The sequence below is a fragment of the Saccopteryx leptura genome, chromosome 3 (genome assembly GCF_036850995.1).
Source record: "Saccopteryx leptura isolate mSacLep1 chromosome 3, mSacLep1_pri_phased_curated, whole genome shotgun sequence".
Taxonomy (NCBI): domain Eukaryota; kingdom Metazoa; phylum Chordata; class Mammalia; order Chiroptera; family Emballonuridae; genus Saccopteryx; species Saccopteryx leptura.
In genome coordinates this window covers 337,963,967-337,987,548 of record NC_089505.1, presented here as the reverse complement: position 1 = coordinate 337,987,548, position 23,582 = coordinate 337,963,967, and the positions used below count along the sequence as shown (strand labels likewise).

At 39.2% G+C, this 23,582-nt stretch overlaps 1 protein-coding gene across 2 annotated transcripts in view; it reads left to right on the top strand.

Annotated features, from left to right (window-relative positions):
• YWHAZ (tyrosine 3-monooxygenase/tryptophan 5-monooxygenase activation protein zeta) overlaps positions 1-23,582 on the top strand; it is a 35,888-nt gene that overhangs the window by 6,739 nt on the left and 5,567 nt on the right. For both annotated transcript variants that reach the window (XM_066379245.1, XM_066379246.1), the window contains exon 3: positions 22,954-23,077. In XM_066379245.1, the coding sequence (XP_066235342.1) occupies positions 22,954-23,077 (124 nt within the window). The remainder of the gene's footprint in view (positions 1-22,953; positions 23,078-23,582) is intronic.

Genomic DNA, 23,582 nt, shown 5'->3' with positions numbered 1-23,582 from the left:
TATTTGTCCTAGAGAAAATATCTTGGAACTGATGTACTTGGTTAGTAAAAAATTTGCTTTAATTATATATTGCTCACAAAAATTAGGGAATATTTCAAAGTGAATATGAAGTGATAAAATATTCCCTAATTTTTGTGAGCAGTGTATTTTAAGATCATATATATAATCAGTTACAATTGTATTGCTCAATTCTTCTGAACTTTATTTTTATTTATTTTTAATATGAGAAAAATAAGCAGGTGATCCTCTTTCGGAATTAATATAATTGGCTGGTGGGTTGGTGATGAACTGTTCATTGTACTATTAAGCACCTGACTAAGAAAATACCCTCTTTCTTCCCATAAAAAAGAGCTAACCTCCAGAGTTCTAAGGTTTTCTGAAGAGCCCTTTAGTTGGTTATTAAATGGTTACTCCCTTTCTGTTCATGTGCATTTATCAGGTGTTTAAGTTATACCATTTACCAAGCAGACAAAGAAAGAATAGAAACCTTGTTACTTTGTACAAGAACTGAAGGGCATTACTGTGGGAAATGATCACTGGCATGGTCTTCCAACATGGACATCTCTTTGTCAAGAGACTTGGGGTTTTTCCTCTTGGGTTGTTAATTTGAAATTGAATTAAATGCTAATGCAGTCTGCCTTTCCTGCCAGATCATAGATTAACAAACTCTCTCAGTAGTAGGCGAGGGACTTAACACTAGTGATCCTTAACTTCTCTTCTGCATAAATCCACAAAGAAGCCAAACATTGGATGGTTTTTCTTGACTGTGATGAAATGTAAAACAAAATGAGGATTAGGAAATGTAATTTAGTGGTGTAAAAAGAGGAGCTCCAGATTTTGAGTCAGACCAGTTATTTACCATTTAATAGCTTCTTGGCCTAGAGAAATCACTCAGTTCTCTGAGAAAATTGAGCTCAATTAAGTGGAAACAATATCTACCCATAGGATTGTTGGGGAGAATAAAAATCAAGTGTAAGGCCTTGGCCTTTTGGCTCAGTGGTAGAGCATGGGCCCGGCATGTGGATGTCCCCGGTTCGATTCCAGTCAGGGCACACAGGAGAAGTGCCCATCTGCTTCTCCACCCTTCCCCATCTTGCTTTCTTTCTCTCTTTCTCTCTCTCTCTCACTTCTCCCTCCCTCTCCTCCTCTCCTCCTGCAGCCATGGCTTGATTGGAGCAAGTTGGCCCTGGGAAGCAAGGAAGCAAGAGCCCCAGATATGGCAGTGTCTCCCCCTAGTGGGCTTGCCGGGTGCTGGATGGATCCCTGTTGGGACACATGCGGGAGTCTGTCTCTGCCTCCCCTCCCCTCACTAAATTTAAAAAAATCAAGAGTAAAGCTCTTGACTACCTTCTGTGTCCTGTTTATCTCAGGTTTTGGGTTTTGTTTAAAAGCAGTGACAACAGTACAAGCCTGCCTATAGTAGTACAGGGGTCTCTTAACTTGATTGCAAGAATGGGATTTAAAAGATACAAGAAGCCTTAAATACTTTTTTCTGGGACCGAAGGTTCATTACTGGCCAACAAATTTTCAAAGTTTCATTTAAAAAATTGTGAAAACCCCTGGTATAAGGCAAAGAATGGCTTCCTCTCCTTTGAGGAGGTGAAGCAATAAAATAGTCTAACATTTACAACATTCAGCAGCAGTAGTTGAGTAATAATAATAGTGATTTGGTTAACTTGACTGAGTCCCCTTTTATTATATTTCTGCATTTTTATTGGTCCAGGGCAGTTTTAACGTTCCTGGGCACGCATTTTTTTACCACTGGCCCACAGACCTGCCATTAAGCAGGAGCAAGCTAGGCAACTAGGCAGCTTTTGGGTCCTTCCTAGTCTGAATACATTAATGTCTTGTTTTAAAAGCTGCTATATAGAGTTGTAGCTGAAAACCACTAGGCAGCTCATTTTTTGGAATAAAATCTTCTCAATTCTGCATTGTTATATTCACCTTCAAAAGAGTTTTCACAGTAAGTATTAAGTATTTCCCTGGTGAGGTATTTTGTACTGTTGTGAGGTCTGAGATATATGAAGTGGAAATGAAAGAAAGGAATGAGAATGGAAAGGTAGATGTTTTTGTTACTGGTGGGATGGGGAAGAATAACCAGCAGGTTGATGAAGAGCAACAGGTTACTTGTCCTTTGCAGTACAGCAATACTTAAATAAGAATGGGGTTCTTCTTACCTGTTCTAGTAAGAGATGCAGATGACCTGGAGATGTTTGGTGATTAGACAAACTTAAGATACTTAAAAGTAAACTAAGAGGAAGAGATTAAAGGACTTGAGATTGGGATATGGAGTGAAAAACTTGACAATGACTTGGATAAAGAAAGAACAGGCACACTTTTGAAATAATGATCCAACTCTTTTTAAGATTTTATTTATTGATTTTAGAAAGGAGAAGGAGGAGGGATAGTGGAGAAGGAGGAAGCATCAACTTGTAGTTGTTTATCATATGTGCCCTGACTGGGCAAGCCAACGGTTTCGAACCGATGACCTCAGCATTTCAGCTTGATGCTTTATCCACTGTGCCACCGACAAGTCAGGCATGATCCAATTCTTAATCTACCCAAAAAAGAGGAAGAAATTGTAAGCCCATTTTTAAAGGACCTTTCCTTTTACTCTATGTATAGATCTACAGTTTGGAAATAATTTGTTAAACTACCTACCCCATAAGTGCATCTTTTATAAAATTTTATAAAAGACATTTTGAGGTTTTATAGTGAAGTGAGAACATATATGCTTGATAAGTAGGCAGTTCAGAATTCTAGAAATGTGTAGTTTATTCTAATCTTTTAGTTTGTCCAACCCAAGTGGTTTTGTGTGTGTGTTACTCTCCTTTAAACAGTAGTCATTTTAAAATAAAACATTTTTTAAAAACTATGAAACTTAGATTTCATGGGAACACATCTTTTCACACTTAGATCTCATAACATTTAATTTGCAGCATTTTAAGTTATTATAGCTAGCATACTGGCACAGTTTGGAAACAAATAATCAGACTCCTGTAACTGCTGATGGCAACTGCAGATCACAGGGAGTAGCCAGAAAAGTCTGTCCTCAGTCATTTAGCCCTAGTAAATTCAATGAAGGTTTGTAAAGGTGGTTGCATTCTGTATCACAGCGTCAGAACATTAGATGGATGGAACATTGCTTCATTTACTTCCAAGAATCATCATTTATATTCGACATTAATCCTGTTGTTTTTTGGATTTAGGTTTTACCCTAATATGATCACCTATTTTAAAATCTGGTAAGGGTCCTAGAATATAAAGGGAGCCTAGTATTAGAAGGTAGTTCTGCCTTTATAATAAGAAATTTTGCCTGACCAGGCAGTGGCGCAGTGGATAGAGCGTCGGACTGGGATGCAGAGGACCCAGGTTCGAGACCCGGAGGTCGCCAGCTTGAGCGCGGGCTCATCTGGTTTGAGCAAAAGCCTACCAGCTTGAACCCAAGGTCGCTGGGTCCAACAAGGGGTTACTAGGTCTGCCGAAGGCCCGCGGTCACGGCACATATGAGAGAGCAATCAGTGAACAACTAAGGTGTCGCAACGCGCAAAGAAAAACCATGATTGATGCTTCTCATCTCTCTCCGTTCCTGTCTGTCCCTGTCTATCCCTCTCTCTGACTCACTCTCTGTCTCTGTAAATAAATATAAATAAAATTTTAAAAAAAGAAATTTAACGTTATTGGACTGTTGTGATAAATTTGATTACACATTTTGCATTCCAAACTAGGTGGTCTTTGTCACATTTATATTGAGTGCGGGAAAGAGAGAGAGAGAGAGAGTGTGTGTGTGTGTGTGTGTGTGTGTGTGTGTAATAAGTTTTTTAAAAGTCAAAATGTGTTTTCTGATTGGTAAGTTAAAAAAACTTGTCTGTTAAAATTCAGACATCCTTTAGAATTTTTTTTCCTAGAATTCCTGAGATCCCTATTGTGGTTTCATCCTGTTTCCTGTAGCTCGTGCTTTATAATGATGGTTTTTTATTGAGAATAAACACTGCTTTTTAGGGGATTTAGAATTGCTGTCAATTTCAATATGCTAAAAGCCAGGGTGCATCTTTCTTTTGAAAATACCTGTCCTTTCTAACTATTTTAGTACATTTTCTTGACAATTACAAAGATATTTTGTACTCAACTTTTTACACTCATGTTGATAATTCATTTGTATGATAGATTCCCATGGATAGTATCCAGAATTATTAGCCATTCCCATTGTACTCTTAGTAGTTCTACTCCTTACTCTCCCACTCAAAAGCATATTGGCAAGAAAGTAATGTTGTAAGTATAAACATGAGATAATTTATTGGACAAAAGCTACATTATAAACCTTTTACTGCTTTTGCTGCTCATTTACTCCAACTTGTTTGACTTTATTTTCTGTTCCCAGCTCTATGCTGTATAACTGCTTTCCATCTGCTCAATCTTATCCCAGATCCCCTACTCACAAAGCCTTTCTGTCTAGTTTGGTGTTCTCACTGTCCCTGATACAAGCCATTCCTACTTCCCATCTTTATGGCCTGAGAGTTTCTGCTTTATTACTCTGACTGAGAGCTTATTTTAATCTTGACTTCTAAGTTGTTTTCAACTTTAGAGGTTTGACTGCGATCCTTCATTCTCTTTGAAAACAGGACCATTAACATTTGTGTTATTTAATTGGTAAAGTAAACTGAAGGAATGGGATACGCTTAATATTTTTTAGGTGGTGCAAATTTGAATTAGGCTTAGGAGGAATAATACTGCACTAGTATCTCAGTAGTTCCCATTGTACTGGGCACATTTCTGTTCAATGGTCATTCCTCATTTGTTCTCTAGTGAGTAATTCCCTGTAATGATGAACGACTGATAACCTTTGTAAAAATTGCTGTGCGGTAGCAGTTGTCATTTGTCATTGATTTAGTTTTGCATTTTCTTTTAAGGTAGAACATGACATAAGTGGTAACGCGGTATAGAATAGTCATATCTTTGCGTAGTTCACTAATTCTTTTTTATTGACATTCTTGTGCTGTAGTGTGGATTTGGGGGCAGTAAATCATGGCTAAGTAAAGCTGATTTGTTATCAGTATGATCTTGTATGGCACAGGCAGTTTTTGTTTACATTGGCTTAGATTACTATGAGGTTTCAGCATATAAGCGTTTATGAGTTTCTTTTGATAGGATTTGTTGTGAGTCTTTTCCCCTTCTCCAAATAAAAATATACTTACAGAGGTATTAGCTATAGGTAGGATGGCAAGGTAATAACAAGTACAGTCACTCAGATGTCAATTTCTAGAGTTAAGTCGACCAAAATAAGACTTTCTCCCATGGGTTGACCGGTATATGCGTATTTGTTCTCCTAAAATCTAGGAAAGATCCTATTGCATCTAATTTGTAAAGTGTACTCAATTTTTGTTGTATTGAATTTTACTTACTTGGATTGTTCTATGGCTTGGGCATCATTAGAAAAGTTAGGAACTTTTTTTTTTTTTTTTTCATTTTTCTGAAGCTGGAAACAGGGAGAGACAGACTCCCACATGCGCCCGACCGGGATCCACCCGGCACGCCCACCATGGGGCGATGCTCTGCCCCCCAGGGGGCGATGCTCTGCCCATCCTGGGCGTCGCCATGTTGCGACCAGAGCCACTCTGGCACCTGAGGCAGAGGCCACAGAGCCATCCCCAGCGCTCGGGCCATCTTTGCTCCATTGGAGCCTTGGCTGCGGGAGGGGAAGAGAGAGACAGAGAGGAAAGCGCGGCGGAGGGGTGGAGAAGCAAATGGGCGCTTCTCCTATGTGCCCTGGCCGGGAATCGAACCGGGGTCCTCCGCACGCTAGGCCGACGCTCTACCGCTGAGCCAACCGGCCAGGGCCAGGAACTTTTTTTTATTGGGGGTTAATTCCCATATTGCAAAAATTTTGAGGATCTGAGAGTTTCTTAAATTAGCAATATTACAAGGAGAACCCAGTGGTGATATAAATGTTTCTCATCTTAGTGATTTCAGATGTTTTTCTGAGAAAGACATATTTCTCTCGTTGATTCAAGACTTCTGAACTGCTAGTGCTTAATTTTTGGCCCAAGGTTTAAAAGGAACATACTTGGCCTGACCAGGCAGGGGCGCAGTGGATAGCGCATCGGACTGGGATGTGGAGGACCCAGGTTCGAGACCCCGAGGTCGCCAGCTTGAGTGCGGGCTCATCTGGTTTGAGCAAAGCTCACCATCTTGGACCCAAGGTCGCTGGCTCAAGCAAGGGGTTACGCGGTCTGCCGAAGGCCCGCAGTCAAGACACATATGAGAAAGCATCATTGAACAAGTAAGGTGTTGCAATGCACAACGAAAAACTAATGATTGATGCTTCTCATCTCTCCATTCCTGTCTGTCTGTCCCTGTCTATCCCTCTCTCTGTCTCAGTAAAAAAATAAGTAAAAAATAAAAGGGACATACTTGGACCACATTCATTCCAGGGACATTGGATGACAGTCCCACCCAAAACACATTACTTTTAAAATTTGGTTCTGTGGAATTGGCAGGTGAGGACAGTATTATATAGGCAGGCTGTAGTATACTTAGTACAAGCAAGTTCTCAGTTCAATAAGTTATTGAATACTTGACTACAATGTTTGGAAATATCCCAAAGTGTTCATGCTCTTTGTTAAGAATAGTGCGTTTTCAAAAGAAGTAATGACTTTTCTTTCCAGTTTCATCTTTGGTTATTTCCATTTGATAAGGGTTTATCACCAGGCTGTTAATTGTATCACAGGGATAAGACTTGATTGAGGCCCTGGCCGGTTGGCTCAGTGGATAGAGTGTTGGCCTGCATCTGGGGTTCGATTCCCTGTCAGAGCACGCGTGAGAAGTGACCATCTGCTTCTCTTCTCCTTCCCCTCCTCCTCTTTCTCTTCCCCTCTTGCAGCCAGTGGCTTAATTGGTTCGATCATTGGCTGGGGCGCAGAGGAGTGCTCAGCTGGTCCAAGCGTAGGCCTCAGGTGCTGAGGATAGCTTAGTTGATTTGAGCATCAGCCGAAGATGGAGGTTGCTGGGCAGGGTGAATGCTGGAGTCTGTCTCTATCTCCCCTCCTCTCACTTAAAAAAAGAGAGAGAGAGACTTAACTGGATATCTTATGTAATATTCCTAAAAATAAAGGAAACTAAAGTGTGTACTATTGCTTTAGAGGGGTGATATAACATCATCTACTTTGAAAGGCTTAGGGGTAGTCAACCTTTTTATACCTACTGCCCACTTTTGTATATCTGTTAGTAGTAAAATTTTCTAACCGCCCACCGGTTCCACAGTAACGGTGATTTATAAAGTAGGGAAGTAACTTTACTTTATACAATTTATAAAGCAGAATTATAGCAAGCTAAAGCATATAGTAATAATTACTTACCAAGTACTTTATGTCGGATTTTCGCTGTTTGGCAGAATAAATCTTTATAAAACAACTTACTATAGTTAAATGTATCTTTTTATTTATACTTTGGTTGCTCCGCTACCGCCCACCATGAAAGCTGGAACGCCCACTAGTGGGCGGTAGGGACCAGGTTGACTGCCACTGGCCTAGGATGTTTTGAGCATTACTGAGTTGACATACCAATTATGATAAGTAATAAATGTACTGCTTTCCTTTTGTACCTCTGCTGAATCACTTCAGTATGCTTTAACTTACTAATTTTGAGATTTGAGAGTTTTGATAAACTACTTAAAATCTTTTATTTAAAAAAATAAATGTAATAAATATTTTTTAAAATACCTGCTCTTTAGCGCCCTGGCCGGTTGGCTCAGTGGTAGAGCGTCAGCCTGGCGTGCAGGAGTCCCGGGTTCGATTCCCGGCCAGGGCACACAGGAGAAGCGCCCATCTGCTTCTCCACCCCTCCCCCTCTCCTTCCTCTCTGTCTCTCTCTTCCCCTCCTGCAACCAGAGCTCCACTGGAGCAAAGTTGGCCTGGGCTCTGAGGATGGCTCCATGGCCTCTGCCTCAGGCGCTAGAATGGCTCTGGTTGCAACAGAGCAGCACCCTAGATGGGCAGAGCATCGCCCCCTGGTGGGCATGCCGGGTGGATCCCGGTCGGGCGCATGTGGCAGTCTGTCTGACTGCCTCCCCATTTCTAATTTCAGAAAAATAAAAACAAAACAAAACAAAAAAACCCTGCTCTTTAAAAAATCTCCATAACCTAGAGAGGAAAATAGGCATGTACACAAAGAATACAACAATTGGAAGAAAAGTACTACTACATGTTGGTTGAATATGGAAGGGCTCATCTTCAACCATTTCTTTTAAAGTGGCAGATAAAATCTATTCCTACTAGGGAGTTTATACATAATACACAGGGTGCAAGTTACAAAACTCTCGAAACAGTGTTTTAAACAAACCAAAAAATGCTGTGTGGTGAAAATATTGAGCAGTGGAGCCTTGTTGAGGCCCAGGGCAAGGTTGCTGCCCTCTGTCAAGGGAGCTGCTGAGGAAGAGAGAAGGACGAAAGTCTCCAGGAGTGTCCGTCAGAACAGTCTGAACAGCTATTACCTAATGCTCTTTCTGGTACTTTTTACTATTTTACTGCTAATCTTTAGAAGTGACATTTTGAATATGAAGTAACAAACACTGATGTTCCTGGGATTATTTTGCTAGCATTTGTTTCTTTTTGGGCAAAACCCAAGGGGCAAATACTCTAGTTTTTAACATGAATTAAAGTGAAGTTTTAGGCTGGATTTAACATTTCTTAAACACCAGGGATAAAATAAACTTTATCAAACTTTTTGTTGATATTTTAAACAGTTAAATGGTGAAGATTTGCCATCTGTTATTACTGGGAAGTGCATTCAGTTAAGTCTTCTATGATTCCATCTATGAAGTAAAGCAGCACTGTTCCTTCCGTCCATATGACCTCATTTATAGATCACTTAAAATTTTATTTTCTTAGGCGAACATTGCACAAGGTGAGTTTAAAGTCAGAGTGTCTGCTAATATCTACTAAATTAGTTCTTTAAATCACTCCAGTTATTGCACTTTTGATGGGGAGCAGTTTTCTAAGTGGTTGAAAGCAAAGGATGGTTACAATTGAAGGGGAAATAAGCCATTCCAGCCACAAGGGGGAGTAGGAGACTAATTTCCAATTTGATGGGCCCCTATTACAACAAAAAATAGCCTGATTTGTTTTAGATTTTTAAAATCTAGGAAAGATAAAAGGCTGAATGGCTTTATAGAATAAAGTGAAAGTTCTGGGAAATTCCTCTTTGCACATGGGAATCTTATAAGACTAGAAATTTGACCTTTCCTACAATGTGTTATAGAATTGGAATTAAATTTTCTATTTTGAGGGTTCTGGTTGGTTCGCTCAAAGGGTAGAGCATTGGCCTGACATGCAGATGTCCTGAGTTTGGTCCTGGGTTCGATCCCCTGTCAGGGTACATAGGAGAAGTAACTATCTGCTTCTCTTCCCCTCCCTCTTCTCCTCCCTCTTCTCCTCCAATCTCTCTTCTCTTATAGCCAGTGGCTCAGTTGGTTTGAGCATCGGCCCCAGACGGGTTGCTGGGTGGATCCTAGTCTGGGCGCATGCAGGGAGTCTATTTCCCCTCTTCTCACTTAAAAATTTTTTTATTGAGGATGTTATTAAAAATGACATGTTGCCAAATTTACTCTGCCATGTTATATGGGTTTTAGGAGTGATGGATGGGTTGGGGGTTGTCATAATATCTAAAACTATGCCTGCAGATTTAGACTAGATTTTAGGATTCTATACTTAAATGAAATAACAAGAATTACATTTGAGGGCCCTTGTATTTTTTTTTTTTTTAAATGACAGACTTACAGATAGGAGAACAGATAGGCAGGAAGGGAGAGAGATGAGAAACATCAATTCTTCGTTGTGGCTCCTTGGTCTCCTTAGTTCTTCATTGATTGCTTCTCATATGTGCCTTGACTAGGGGGCTACAGCAGAGCAAGTGACCCCTTGCTCAAGCCAGCGACCTTGGGCTTCAAGCCAGCGACCATGAGGTCATGTCTATGATCCCACGCTCAAGCCAGTGACCCTGCACTCAAATTGGTGAGCCTGCGCTCAAGCCAGCAACCTTAGGGTTTCAAACCTGGGTCCTTTGTGTCCCAGTCTGACGCTATATCCACTGCACCACCGCCTGGTCAGGCAGAAGGCCCTTGTACTTCTTGCCACCATTTCCTTTTTTTTCTTTTCCCAGAGAGAGAGAGAGAGAGAGAGAAGCATTAACTTGTTGCATCACTAGTTGTGCATTGATTGCTTCTCATATGTGCCTTGACTGGGGATCGAGCTGGCAACCTTGGGATCCTGTTAAGAAGGATCCCATGCTCATGCCGGCAAACCCATGCTTAGGTTGGCAACCTTGGGTTTCAAACCAGCGACCTCAGCTGACCTAAGCATTCTGGGTCGACATTTTCCACTGCACCACCACCAGTCAGACACTACCATTTCCCTTTTAACCTACGTCATATTTTGTTCATGATTTGTATGGAAGCAGGGTATCTTTCCTAATCTCTCTCTTCATCTGTTGTGTTCATGGAAGAGGGGCCATGATAGTACAGTCTAAAACAGGATTAGGTTATGGAGACTTTGGTCTTTCCCACTCACATATTTGGTGAGGTCAAGTTAAAGGAGACTGTTACCTCGGCTATATTTTTAAGTTGCAGTCCCATAAATGTCTTGTTAGTGGTTGATTCCGTTGCTTTGATATTCTAGGACTATTTACTATTTGTTAATGACATTTCATATATATTTATCTTTATGGAAATTAAATTTAACACTACTTTTCATTTTGAAATAATTTCAGATTTTTAAAAACGTGGAAAAACATTAGAATTTCCCATGTATTTATATATTCTTTACCAGATCCCCCAAGTGTTAATCAAACTCAGTATGTTAATAAAATAATTGATAAACTAATAACCTATAGAATTTTTCCACAAGTTATACCACTGTAATTCTGGTTCAGAATTCAACCCAGGATCACATTTTGCTTTTCCTTCTCATATCTCCTTACCTCTCTTGTTTTGGATCAGTTTTTCACTCTTCGCTTGTCATGATTTTGAGATTTTTTTCAACATCACTGGCCAGTTATTTTGTAGAATGTCACTCAATTTGTATTTGTCTGTCATGATTAAACTGCATTTTGGGTAAGAATTCACAAGTGATATCATATACCCTCCTTGGTACATCATATTAGGAGACACATGATATATTTTTGTTACTTAACCCTTTAGTTAGGACATTAGATATCCCAGCTCTGTAACTTGTAATTTTCCTTTGAAATATATTTATTAGTTGGCTTCATGTATATCCTAATTGGCAAGTCCAAATGACACACAGCTCAGTGATTTGCGTGCATAGTGGCAAGTGGCTATTTTTAAAATATATAGGCAGTCCTTGATTTAACAATGGTTGGAGTTAATATTTTGACTCTACAATGGTATAAAAGCTATGTGTATTCAGGAGAAACCACACTTCAAATTTTGAATTTTGTCTTTTTCCCGTGCTAGTGATGTGTAGTTACAATACTTTGTAATGATGCTCACTCAGCAGCAGCAGCAGCAAGACACAACCCCCAGTCAGGCATGCAGTCACGAGGGTAAACAACCAGAACTTTACAGGATGTACGGTGTTGCCCACGTTTTTTAGATACTGTGTTCTGAGCACATGTAACATAGGCTAAGCTGTGATGTTTGGTAGATTAGATGTATTAAATACTGTATTTTTCACTCCATAAGACTCACGCGACCATAAGACACACCTAGGGTTTTAAGGAGGAAAATAAGAAAAAAAAATACTCTGAACCAAATGGTGTGTTTAATAAAATACTGTATTTTTCACTCCATAAGACACACAGGCATTTTCCCCTCCACTTTTTTGGGGGGGCATTAGTGCATATTATGGAGTGAAAAATAAAGTACATTTTCTTTTTTTTATTAAGTGAGAGGCGGAAAGACAGAGAGACAGGCTTCTGCATGCACCCAGACCATCCACCTGGCAAGCCACCTACTGGGTAATGCTCTGCCTATCATAGGCGCTGCTCAGTTGCTCAGCAACTGAGCTATTTTTAGCTCTTGAGGCAAGGCCATGGAGCCATCCTCAGTGCCCGGGGCCAACTTGTGCAAATTCATTCAAGCCATGGCTGCAGGAGGAGAAATGAGAGAGAAGGGGTGGAAGGAAGTAGCAGATGGTCACTTCTTCTGTGTACCCTGAATCGAGCCCAGGACTTCCACATACCAGGCCAACGCTCTACTGCTGAGACACCAGCCAGCAATACATTTTCAACTTAACTATATTTCCAACTTATGATGGGTTTATTGGTATGTTGTTATAACTGTTGTGTTGAAGAGCATCTGTATAAACCCTTGATAGTGAGTACTTATTAATTTTTTTAGTTTAGTCTAAGGACCCTTAGTCTACAAATTAAGAAAGAAAGAAAAAGTAACCTTGAATTTAAAAAGTAAAACCTAAGGAATAGTGATGGGGTGTCAAGTGTTCATTTGTATTTGAGAAGGTTTTCTGGAATAAAATTGGAAGGGAGGTTTTCAAATTAATGCTATAATGAAAAGAAGATTTAGGATGCAGGTCTCACGACTGATTTTGTATTTGAAACTCCTATCACTCTCCTTGGTAGCAGAGTTAGTCCCAAAATCCAGGCCTCCTGACTTGCAAACAAATTGACTCTGCCATGCTGCCTCAGACTGCCCTCCCTCCCTATCTCTGATGAATGTTTTGTCTCCCTTAGCCTCCTCCTGCAGGATTGTATAGACAGGTACCTGGAGCTTATCCAAGACTGCTGGAAGCGTATCAGGATATATAGTATATATAATTTTTGAGAAATTTAAGGTCTTATGAGAAGCAGAACATTCACTATTTTGCATTACCTAACAAAGTATCAACTTCCAATAATTTTTATCATGTTTTAGCTTAACTGTTTATTGAAGTTTGGTAAGATGATGAACCTTTGATAGTTTTCAGCATGTTGACCTAAGATTAATTTCCTTCACTCTCTTAAGATAGTTCTTAGTTTCTTGTTATATTTAAATGAAGCTGTTCAAATTATGCATATATTATAATTTAACCTATGGTTTAATATTTGAGTGCCTAATATGTGCAAAATGTGTCTTTAAGTAGCCAATAAGTAGGTTAAGAATGTATATGTATGTGAAAAGGCTGTAAAATCATAATTTTATTTTAAATTATACTTGCTCTGAAAAATTTAGATGTTATACAGCATAGAATATACAGTAAAAAATCAAAACTTTATGATATCCCACCACCTCAGGTAATCTCTGTTAGGCCTTATTTTGTATCCTGGAAATTTGCATTCTATTCATGTCCCTCCCTCCCTACCTCATCTCCTTACCTCCTTACCTCCTTACCTCCCTACCTTCCTCCCTCCCTCCCTCCCTTCCTTCATCCTCCCTACCTCCCTTCCTCTCTCCCTCCTTCCTTCCCTCCCTCCCTCCCTCCTACCCTCCCTCCCTCCCTTCTTCCATACCTCCCTCCTGGGGGGGGGGGACAGGGACAGGAAGGGAAAGAGATGAGAAGCATCAACTCATAGTTGCAGCATCTTAGTTGCACATTCTATGCTTTCTGATATGTGCCTTGACCGAGGAGTTCAAACTGGCGACATTGGGGTTTCAAACCTGGGTCCTCAGCGTCCCAGGCCAATGCTCTATCCACTGCGTCACCCCTCTGGTCAGGCTGTCATGTCACTTAAAGGAAAATAAATGGTATTTATGATTAATGATAAAATTCAAGCTTTGAAACAAAAATGAGAATTTTAGAAAACTTTTATGTACTGCCTTGATTTCGACAGCCTTCTTAAAAAATTTTTACGAGTATAAAGTTATCTTAAGGCCAAAAACTTTTAAACCACAAATATGGAGCATTCATTGTTACTACTGAGGGTTTTTCTTAGATAGTGTACTGTTTTTGCAGGAAAGAAAATGGTTAGGGAATGTGGTTCAGACTGGACTGTTTTACCCTCCACTTTTCTGTTCTAAATGTTTTCTATATATTTAATTTCACAACTACCTTGTGTACTGTATCTGCTATTACTACTTTTTACAAATGAGAAACCTGGGCAGGGAGATTCCAGAACTTTGTCAAGGTGACACAGCTAGTAAACAGAGAACTGGGATTTGAATTTATTAGGCAGTAGGTGGTCTGTCTCCATAGTCTGTGCCCTTTACAAGTCTGCTGTAAAAAGAAGAAATATCTCTTGTCCTTTGATATGATTTAATCCTGTGCGTTTTGTGTGTGTGTGTGTGTGTGTGTGTGTGTGTGTGTGTATTTTTGTGACAGAGAGAGGGACAGGTAGGAAGGGAGAGAGATGAGAAGCACCAGTTCTTCCTTGCAGCACCTTGGTTGTTCATTGATTGATTTCTTATATGTACCTTGACTGGGGGTCTACAGCAGACCAGTAACTCTTTACTGAAGCCAGCGGCCTTTGGCTCAAGTTGGTGAGCCTTGTTCAAACCAGATGAGCCTGCGCTCAAGCCAGTGACCTCGGGGTTTTGAACCTGGTCCTCCACGTCCCAGTCCGATTCTGTATCCACTGCACCACCACCTGGTCAGGCAACCATGTTTTTAAAAGAAAACTTTTTGTATGCTATTTCACCACTTTTACTGGTTACAGAAATTTTAAATTGCCTAACCCAAAGTAAAGTACAGTACTAACATTCAGAGTACAAAAACAGGTTTTTGAATGTCCAGATTCCCAGATCTTCTATTTACATATGAGTAGAATGCCAACTCTGTCAGGAGCTGTGATCAGTTGCTTTCTTGTTTATACTCTTCATTTAAACCTCATAGCAAACTTTTGAAGTAGATTTTCATTTTCACTTTACAGCTGGGAAAATTAAGGCTCTGAGAGATGAACTCGCCTGAGATCTCAAGATTGATGACAGTGAAGTTCAAAGTCAACCTAATTTTAGAGGTTATACTGTTTCTCTTACACCAAACTATTGCTCCAATAAGTGCCACCAGTGCAGATAGCAGTTTAGTGTTTCACGTGGTTTCTATCTAGTCAAAGTGTTACCTAAAGATTTGATGTTTTATACTTCCTGTTAATTTCAAGCTATAATCATACTAAAGAACCAATGAAAGGAGATATACAGGCAGCCCTTGGGTTACAAACGAGGTAAGTCCTGTAGATTTGTTCTTAGGTTGACTTTGTATGTAAGTTGGAACAGGTACATTTACCTATTACATGCAACTTTTCAGATGTTTTTATTTTTACCTTTCTGTGAATGTAAATACTTAACCATTTTTAAACCTACAGAACCTATCTCGTTCATAACCCAGGGACTGCCTGTATCACTAGACTAGAGATGGATTTTCAGTTCATAAACCTTTCAGTGTAAATAATTTGTCCACTATCAGGATTGAATGTTTATGTTTTATTTCTTGTTAGTGGGGGCAGTTTGAACCTACCCAAGGAAGGGCAGTCAGAACTATATGACCTGCCGGTTTATGTGGTTTCTTCATTTTTATACACTCTAAAGTCAAAGCATTAATGTTACATAGACATCTTTGCATCAAGGCATGTGCTATGAAGACTATTGTTAATGTATTCTGCCCTGGGTAAATTAACTGGCTTGGGAAAATCATTACTTGACCTTATATATCAATTGTACCAATGTTGTAGATTGCTTATTGATTGGATTAAGGATCGATTCCTTCTCCAGAATCATATATTTAGCTCTGGATTATAAACCATTTACAGAGAGGCATTGGATATGGGCTTCTAGTGGAATCTTGTGTACTGTATATAGTCATTATGTGCATTAACTCTAATTTAGCAAATTCATCTTAAGGCAGTTTTGAAAACATTGCCCATAATATCTTTAAAAGACAGTGGCTATGTTCAGAAACAGATTTTTAAATTGCTTGAGGAAATAATTTTGAATTAAAATTGTAGCTTCAGTTTGGTTCTTGAGTGTAAGGTGGTCTTAAATTTTATGTAAGGCCTGAAAACCTTTTCCACTGTAAATTGTATTTGGATTAGAAAGTTAATGTACTATGTTATATGAAGACTTTTATAAGTGGAAGGGAGATCAGTAGTCATCCTAACCTTTGTAGAAGTTGTGATAGGCCTCATCCACTTTTTTTTTTTATTGGAGTGATAGTGATTAACACAATTAATGGGTTTCAGGAGCCCAATTCCACAACACGGCATCTGTATGTATATTGCATTGTGTGTTCACCATCCCAAGTCAGATCTGCCTCCATCACCATCTATTTCCCCTCTATTCATCCCCTGTTATGCCATGTATCCCTTTTAAGTTTATATTTCTTACATGTCCCAGAGTCATCACTGTTTTCATTGTACTACTGTGGATGAATGAAATTTAGGAAGTTGCATTGCATTCTTAGCAGGATATTCTCTTAAATTTTTGTATATTTTGAAAATCGCTATTTAGTCCTTCTTCCCTTCCACTTTTTATTTTGCTTGCTTCCATTTTTTTTTCCATATCACTGCTGCTTTTTGATGAGTAGTATTTCCTTTGTTTCCCTTTTGTTCCTTACTCTTTACATCTTAGTCTTCTCCCTGTATTTCCCTCTTTTCTCTGACTTTCAAATCTATAAAATTAAGCTTTTTTTCCCCTTTGGTTAGTCTGACAAATTAACATATTTAACCACTTGTTTATTATTACAATTAACTTAATTCAATCTTTTTTTTTTCTTGTGGGAGAGTCAGAGAGAGGGGCAGACAGACAGGAAGGGAGAGGGAGATGAGAAACATCAATTCTTCTTTGCAGTTCCTTAGTTGTTCATTGATTGCTTTCTCATATGTGTCTTGACCCGGGGGGCTACAGCAGACCGAGTGACCCCTTGCTAAAGCCAGTGACCTTGGGCTCAAGCCGGTGAGTGACCCCTTGCCAGCGACCTTGCTCAAACCAGATGAGCTCACGCTCAAGCTGGTGACCTCGGGGTCTCAAACCTGGGTCCTCCACATCCCAATCCGACGTTCTATCCACTCCGCCACTGCCTGGTCAGGCAACTTAATTCAATCTTTATTTTCTATTTGAGTTTTGAGTACATCTACAAAACACCTAAGTGATTCTCTCACATTTCTCCTTCAAATCTCTATGATTAGAGTGGAACTCACTGTTTGACTGGTTGGCCTGTTCCAAGCTTCAACCATTCACATGCTATATATCCCCATGTATAAGATGCACCCTTTCCCGAAAAATTTGGGGTCTAGAAATTGGGTGTCTTACACAGTGGTTGTATTTTTTTTTTTTTTACTTGCATTTCCCACTTTTTTGCACTTATTTTTGCACTCGTTGAAGACAGTGATTCGTCATCAGACACAGATGAGGACAAGCTAATGGATGGGAGTTTTGACAAATGATGAGTTGTAAGAATTTTATGATGAATAAAACTTGAGCTCAGTAACTTTATGTAATACTTTTTTTCCCCCAAATTTTGGGCCCCAAAATTAAGGTGTGTCTTATACATGGAAGCGTCTTATAGATGGGGAAATATGCTAAGTTTTCTCATACTGAGCAGATATCAGCCCCTTGCTAAACTTAACTAGTCTTATCTTCTGGATAAGCCATTCATATCATAGTCTTTCAGTATTAATGACAGTTTCTAAATTCCTCATCGTTCTTGCTTGCTTTCCTGGATATTTTCCAGTTTGAAAAGGCCTGTCTTGGTACAACTAAAAAACAATAATAATATACTCTAGATCTGATTTCATTTACTCAGTGTAGAACGGAATCATTTTCCTTAACTTTCTTCCTAAGTTTATTAATATCTTGGAATCACATTGTCCTTTTTAGTAGGCATATCACCTATTGAAGTAGAGAAAATGTAATAGTGGTAGTACAAGTCAGATGGCTTAGTTGGAGTTGTAGCTTCATGAGTTACCTGTGGTTTTTAAAGACATTATATTACATTGCTGGGGCCCATTGTCTTTTATAAGATGGGAGTCATTGTAGTTTCTACCTCATAGGTAAAATTATGGAAGGGTCAAATTAAATAATAAGTACAGAATGCTTAATTGAAATGTCAAAAATGTCATGTTTATTGTTGAAATGTTTTTTTTTCTTTTTCATCTTTTGCATAACATGTTAATCAGTCAAAACTTAGTGGCTTAAAACAATGACTTATTGTGATTCTGTGGCTTTCCTAGACTGTTGGCCAGTTCTTTACACAGTATTGGCTGAGGTCACTTACTGCTCTCTGCATTCAGCTGGGGCTAACATAACAAAATGGCTTCACTTAACGTGTGCTATGACTGGAGCTGACTTGGCATTTTTCTTCAGCAAGGTAGTTTGACTTTTCTGCATGCTGGCTCAGGGCTCCAAGAGAGCAAAAGGGGAAGTTGCCAAGCCCTCTTAAGGGTTAGGCCCAGAACTGCAACAGCCATCACTTCCATCACATTCTGTTGGTCAAAGCAAGTCAACAGAGTAAGTTGGGACTCTGGAGAATGGAAATAAATTCTGCCTCTTAACTGGAGTAGATGTGACATACGTGAACAGGATTGACAGGAGAATTGGTGGAGACCATTTTTGGAGACACTCTACACAGTTCTGTTCTTTCATAGTTAGCTTTCTGAGCCAGGTCAGTCCCTTTAAATTTAACCTCTCCCCCACCCCACCCCCGAGTGAGAGAGATGAGAAGCATGAACTTCATAGATGTGGCACCTAAGTTATTCATTGATTGCATTCTCACATGCCTGGGCGCGGGGCAGGGGCGGCTTCATCCAAGCCAGCGATCATAAGGTCATGTCTGTAATCCCACACTCAGGCTGGCGACCCCAGTGTTTCGAACCTGGCTCCTCAGTGTCCCAGGCTGATGCTTTAGCCATTGCGCCACCACCTGCTCAGGCTTAAATTTAATCTTTAATCCATACAAAAGTATGCCATTTACCCATTGTCAACTTTATTGAGGTATAATGGACATACAAAGAACATTTAATGTGTGCATATTTGATGAGTTTGCTTTCTCAATTTTTCTTTTTGAGAGAGAGAGGAAGAGAGATGAGAAGCATCAAACTAGTAGTTGCATCACTTTAGTTGTTCATTGATTGCATTTCATACGTGCCAAGGGGTTCAAGCCAGTGACCCTGCACTCAAGCTGGTGACCTTGGGGTTTTGAACCTGGGACCTTAGCATCTCAGGTTGACACTCTATCCACTGCGCCACTACAGGCATTGATTTTTTTTTTCCTTTTTAATTTTTAAAAGAAAAATTTTTGATGGATTTTTATTTTCCTTTTTTTTGAGACCAAGAGAGAGGAGAAACATCTATTTGTTCTCCCAACTGTGCATTTGTTGGTTGTCTTGTGTATGTGCCCTGACAAGGATTGAACCCGCAGCCTTGGTGTATCAGAATGACGCTCTAACCAACTGAGCTACCTGACTAGGGAAAGTTTCATTTTCAATTCTAGGAAACATTTGCCACTACTGATACTTGGTCCTTTTGGTTCATCGTTAGGCCAATAAGCAGGTTGTCTCACCTCCTGTTACCTGTAGGTCTTGGGTATAATAGCTTTAAAGTTATTTTTGTTATTGTATTGTTCAGATGTAGTTGCTAATTGGTGTTCACCTTGGGGGGAAGAGGTGCTTACCTGCTAGTTTAAAATCCTTCTGCCCTGGCTGGATAGCTCGGTTGCTTAGAACATTGTCCTGAAGCCCAGAGGTTGCTGATTCAATCCCCAGTCAGGGGAGCAGATCAATGTTCTTCCTTCTCCTTTTCCTTTTCTCCCTCCTTTCCTCTCTTGCTAAAATCAATTAAAAATTTTTTTTTAAATTTTTTTCTGAGTTTATTTTTGTGTAAGACAACGTTTTTAGGGATACAGAAGTTACTAATAAAAAATGGATTACTAATTCTCATAACATTTATTGACACCATTTCTAAATAACAAAGTTTTCTGATGTATACTCTGAAGTTTACTGCACGCTTTGGTCTGCATTTAAACATATTATAGATTGGGTTAGGTAAAATAATTGAAAAGTGAAGGATGTGACTAGGCAGTGTTGTTCTTATTTTCACTTGTCTTTCCTGCTGGACCCACATACCCATAAACTAAAGACTATCTTGCTTATCATTATATTCTCAGTACCTAGCACAGTGACATCCATTTAAAATGCATTTGGAGAATAAGTGAATGAAAAACAATGTTGAAGCTATAAAATATGAAATAGAAATGCCTAGATAGAGAATTGGTTTTATGGCTACGCTTAATTACTATTCTTTTATTTGAAGGTATTAGTATCTTATTATCTTCAATATATGTAAAGGAGCCAGAGAGCTGTTCAAAATTGAGTTCTATCTTAAGCCTTATTTAAATTTCTGTATTTTCTGCCATTATTTACTTTTTGAGAGAGAAAGAGGGGGGAGGTTAAGAGCATCTACTTGTAGTTGCTTTTGCACGTTAGTTATGCTTCTTGGACATACTTTTACCGGAGTCATGCCAGTATCCCCTTGCTCAAGTGACCTTTGGGCTCAAGCTGACGAGCTTTAGGATCATTTGGATGAGTACCCTGCTCAAACCTGCACTCAGAGCCAGTGACCTTGGGGTTTTGAGCGGGCCACCTCAGCATCGGGTTGACACTTTATCCACCACACCACCACTTGTCAGGCTGAAGTTACTTTTTAATTCTAGTTAATCACACTACACTCACTGTTTATCTTTAGTTACACTTCATAGTCTAACCTTTAGCTTAGCCAATCAAAAATAGAATTTATCATATAAAAGTATGGAATAGCCACAGTTTAAACCTATACTGAAGCCACTGTGCTATATACCATGTCCCATAGCTGAATGAATAATGCATTACCTGAATAGGCCTGCTTGTTTTTTTAAATGAAAAAAAATCCACTTACTATGAAGATAGATAGAACTATCTTCTCTTATTTGAAGCATATCCCTAAAGAGCATCTGTAATGTTCAGAGTGTTCATTCCCCAAAGAGCATGTTGTTCAAAGGGCAAAAGACTTTTGTATCTGAGAGGTCTTTGATATGAAGGTAAGGGTGTGGTGCAGTAACAATTTTGTTGTCTTAAAGTGCTCTTATGATTTCAGGCCAGTAGTTTTAAATATCGGTTAATAATCAAAGTAGAATTTCAGGTCGACTTCTGTCACATTGATTCCCTTCTTTATAATACAGTGCAGCTTAGCCCTACTGCCAGCTTGGCCACTACTCATTTCATCTGGGTGTCTTAGCTTACCTCATACAGAGGAGGGAGGAGAGGGTTAAGGCTTACTCACCCACTCAGTATTGGAACATCAGTGGGGCAAACATAAAAAGTTAGAGTTATTTAAAAGCATATTTATGTTACATTGCACACTAAAGTAGGTGCTGTATGAGACTAAATTACTGGATGACTGCCAGAAGAATAGAAACCAAGAATTTTAGATACTTTTTTTCCTTGTAAAAATTGACCATTTGTGGCTAAGCCTAGTTAAAGATTGATTTTCACCTTGATGCCTAGAGCATGTTTAGTAAGAGGAAATGGGTGGTGAGAGGACTTTTTGTTTTTTTAACATTTGCTTATTTTTACTGGTGGAGTTCTTTTCCCCTTATAAAAAAATCACTAGTGTATTGTTTCTTCTCCCCCAACACAATGATCTCATTTTTTGCTAAAAGTGAGTTGTGAAATATAATCATTAGCATGTAAGGATTTAAATTTAGATTGTTATAAACAAAAGTATAGAGGATGAAGTTTTCATCCTGTTTGGAGTGACCTGTAAACATGTATCTGATTAGCTAAAAATCACTTAATGAAATTAAAGGTTTACTCTTCAAAATTGTGATTCTCATAAGTCTACCACTATCTTATTTAGTTAGGAAAAACAGAACTTCTCCTTTGAGCATCTTTACCTGTTTGAAGTATTAGTTCAGGAGTGGGAACCTTTTTGGCTGAGAGAGCCATGAACACCACATATTTTAAAATGTAATTCCGTGAGAGCCATACAACGACCCGTGTACGTTATGCATTACCCAATATAAATTTGGTGTTGTCCCAGAGGACAGCTGTGAGTGGCTCCAACCACCCACAACCATGAACAAGAGCGGTAGAAAATGAATGGATTGTAATACATGAGAATGTTTTATATTTTTAACGTTATATTTTTTTTATTATTAAAGATTTGTCTGCGAGCCAGATGCAGCCATCAAAAGAGCCACATCTGGCTCGGGAGCCATAGGTTCCCAACCCCTGTATTAGTTGAATTGTGTTTTTCATTTGTTTGTTTGTGACAGAGAGGGGCAGACATACAGGAAGGGAGAGAGATGAGAAGCATCAATTCGTTGTGGCACCTTAGTTGTTCATTGATTGCTTTCTCATGTGCGCCTTGACGGGGGGGGGGGGGGGGGGGGGGCGGGGGAGTGCTATAGCAGAGTGAGTGACCCCTTGCCCAAGCTGGTGAGCCCACACTCACGTGGAGCGACCTCAGGGCTTCGAACCTGGGTCTTCCGCGTCCCAGTCCAACGCTCTATCCACTGTGCCACCGCCTGGTCAGGCTTGAATTGTGTTCTTACAAAGAACTACCAGTTATCCTGGTAGTTTTGTTACATTATTGGTTTCTGCTTAAGTCATATTCCTCCAGTTTTAAAAGATTCATCTCTAATGGTTTTTTTGTTTTGTTTTGCTTTTCATTTTAATAATCATGGCTACCTTGAAAATGGAAAGTTTGCCAGCTTGTTAGAAAATGTTATGGACTGTCATTGAAACATTCAGTCTATATTTACATGTAAATATATAGCACTGTGGGAAAGGGGAAAGGTTGATATCCAAAGGTATAAACCTTAAATAATGAACTGAACACTAACTTCACATTTTAAGTATTGCTGTTAAGCAGTTCTGCTTTTAAGCCACAAATTCATGAGCCTACTGCATTCAACAGTTGCATTATTAATGATGACCATATTTAAATATTATAACCTAGGCTATAGTATGCCCTTAAGAAAATCAGATTCTCTCAGTTTTGTAAATGTTTATTCTTATTGTGACTTTTCTTTTCTTCCCAAGTCTCTCTTGGAAAAGTTCTTGATCCCCAATGCTTCACAAGCAGAGAGCAAAGTCTTCTATTTGAAAATGAAAGGAGACTACTACCGTTACTTGGCTGAGGTTGCTGCTGGGGATGACAAGAAAGGTATGCTGTTTTTTCAACCTGTTTGTTGAGCTTGTATAAAGTAACATTATGGAAAGTGGTCAGTTTTTAAAATGTAAGCACAGTTTTGGGGTAGGTTTTATTTTGGTTTTTTGATGTTTTTTAATTGCTTAGAACACTACATGAACAGTAAATCACTTTCTCTATTTTTTTGTCCTGAGAATATATATCTACTCTCTAATACTGGTATTTGTATGCTTGCTGAAAAGCCAGTTTTATGCATTAACAATGTTTCCTCATAGCTTTAAGAAATAGTGGTGACAGTATAATTGTACAGCAATGCAATTATACTGAGATATTTTTGTTGGGGTTTTTTTTTTGTTTGTTTTTTAAGAGAGAGAGACAGGAAGGGCGGAGGGAAGAGAGAGACGAGGAGCGTCAACTTGTAGTTGCCTCACTTTAGTTGTTTATTGATTGCTTCTCATATGTGCCATGGCTTGAGGACTCTAGCCAGCCTGGGTTTAAGCCAACAAGACTGCACCCTAGC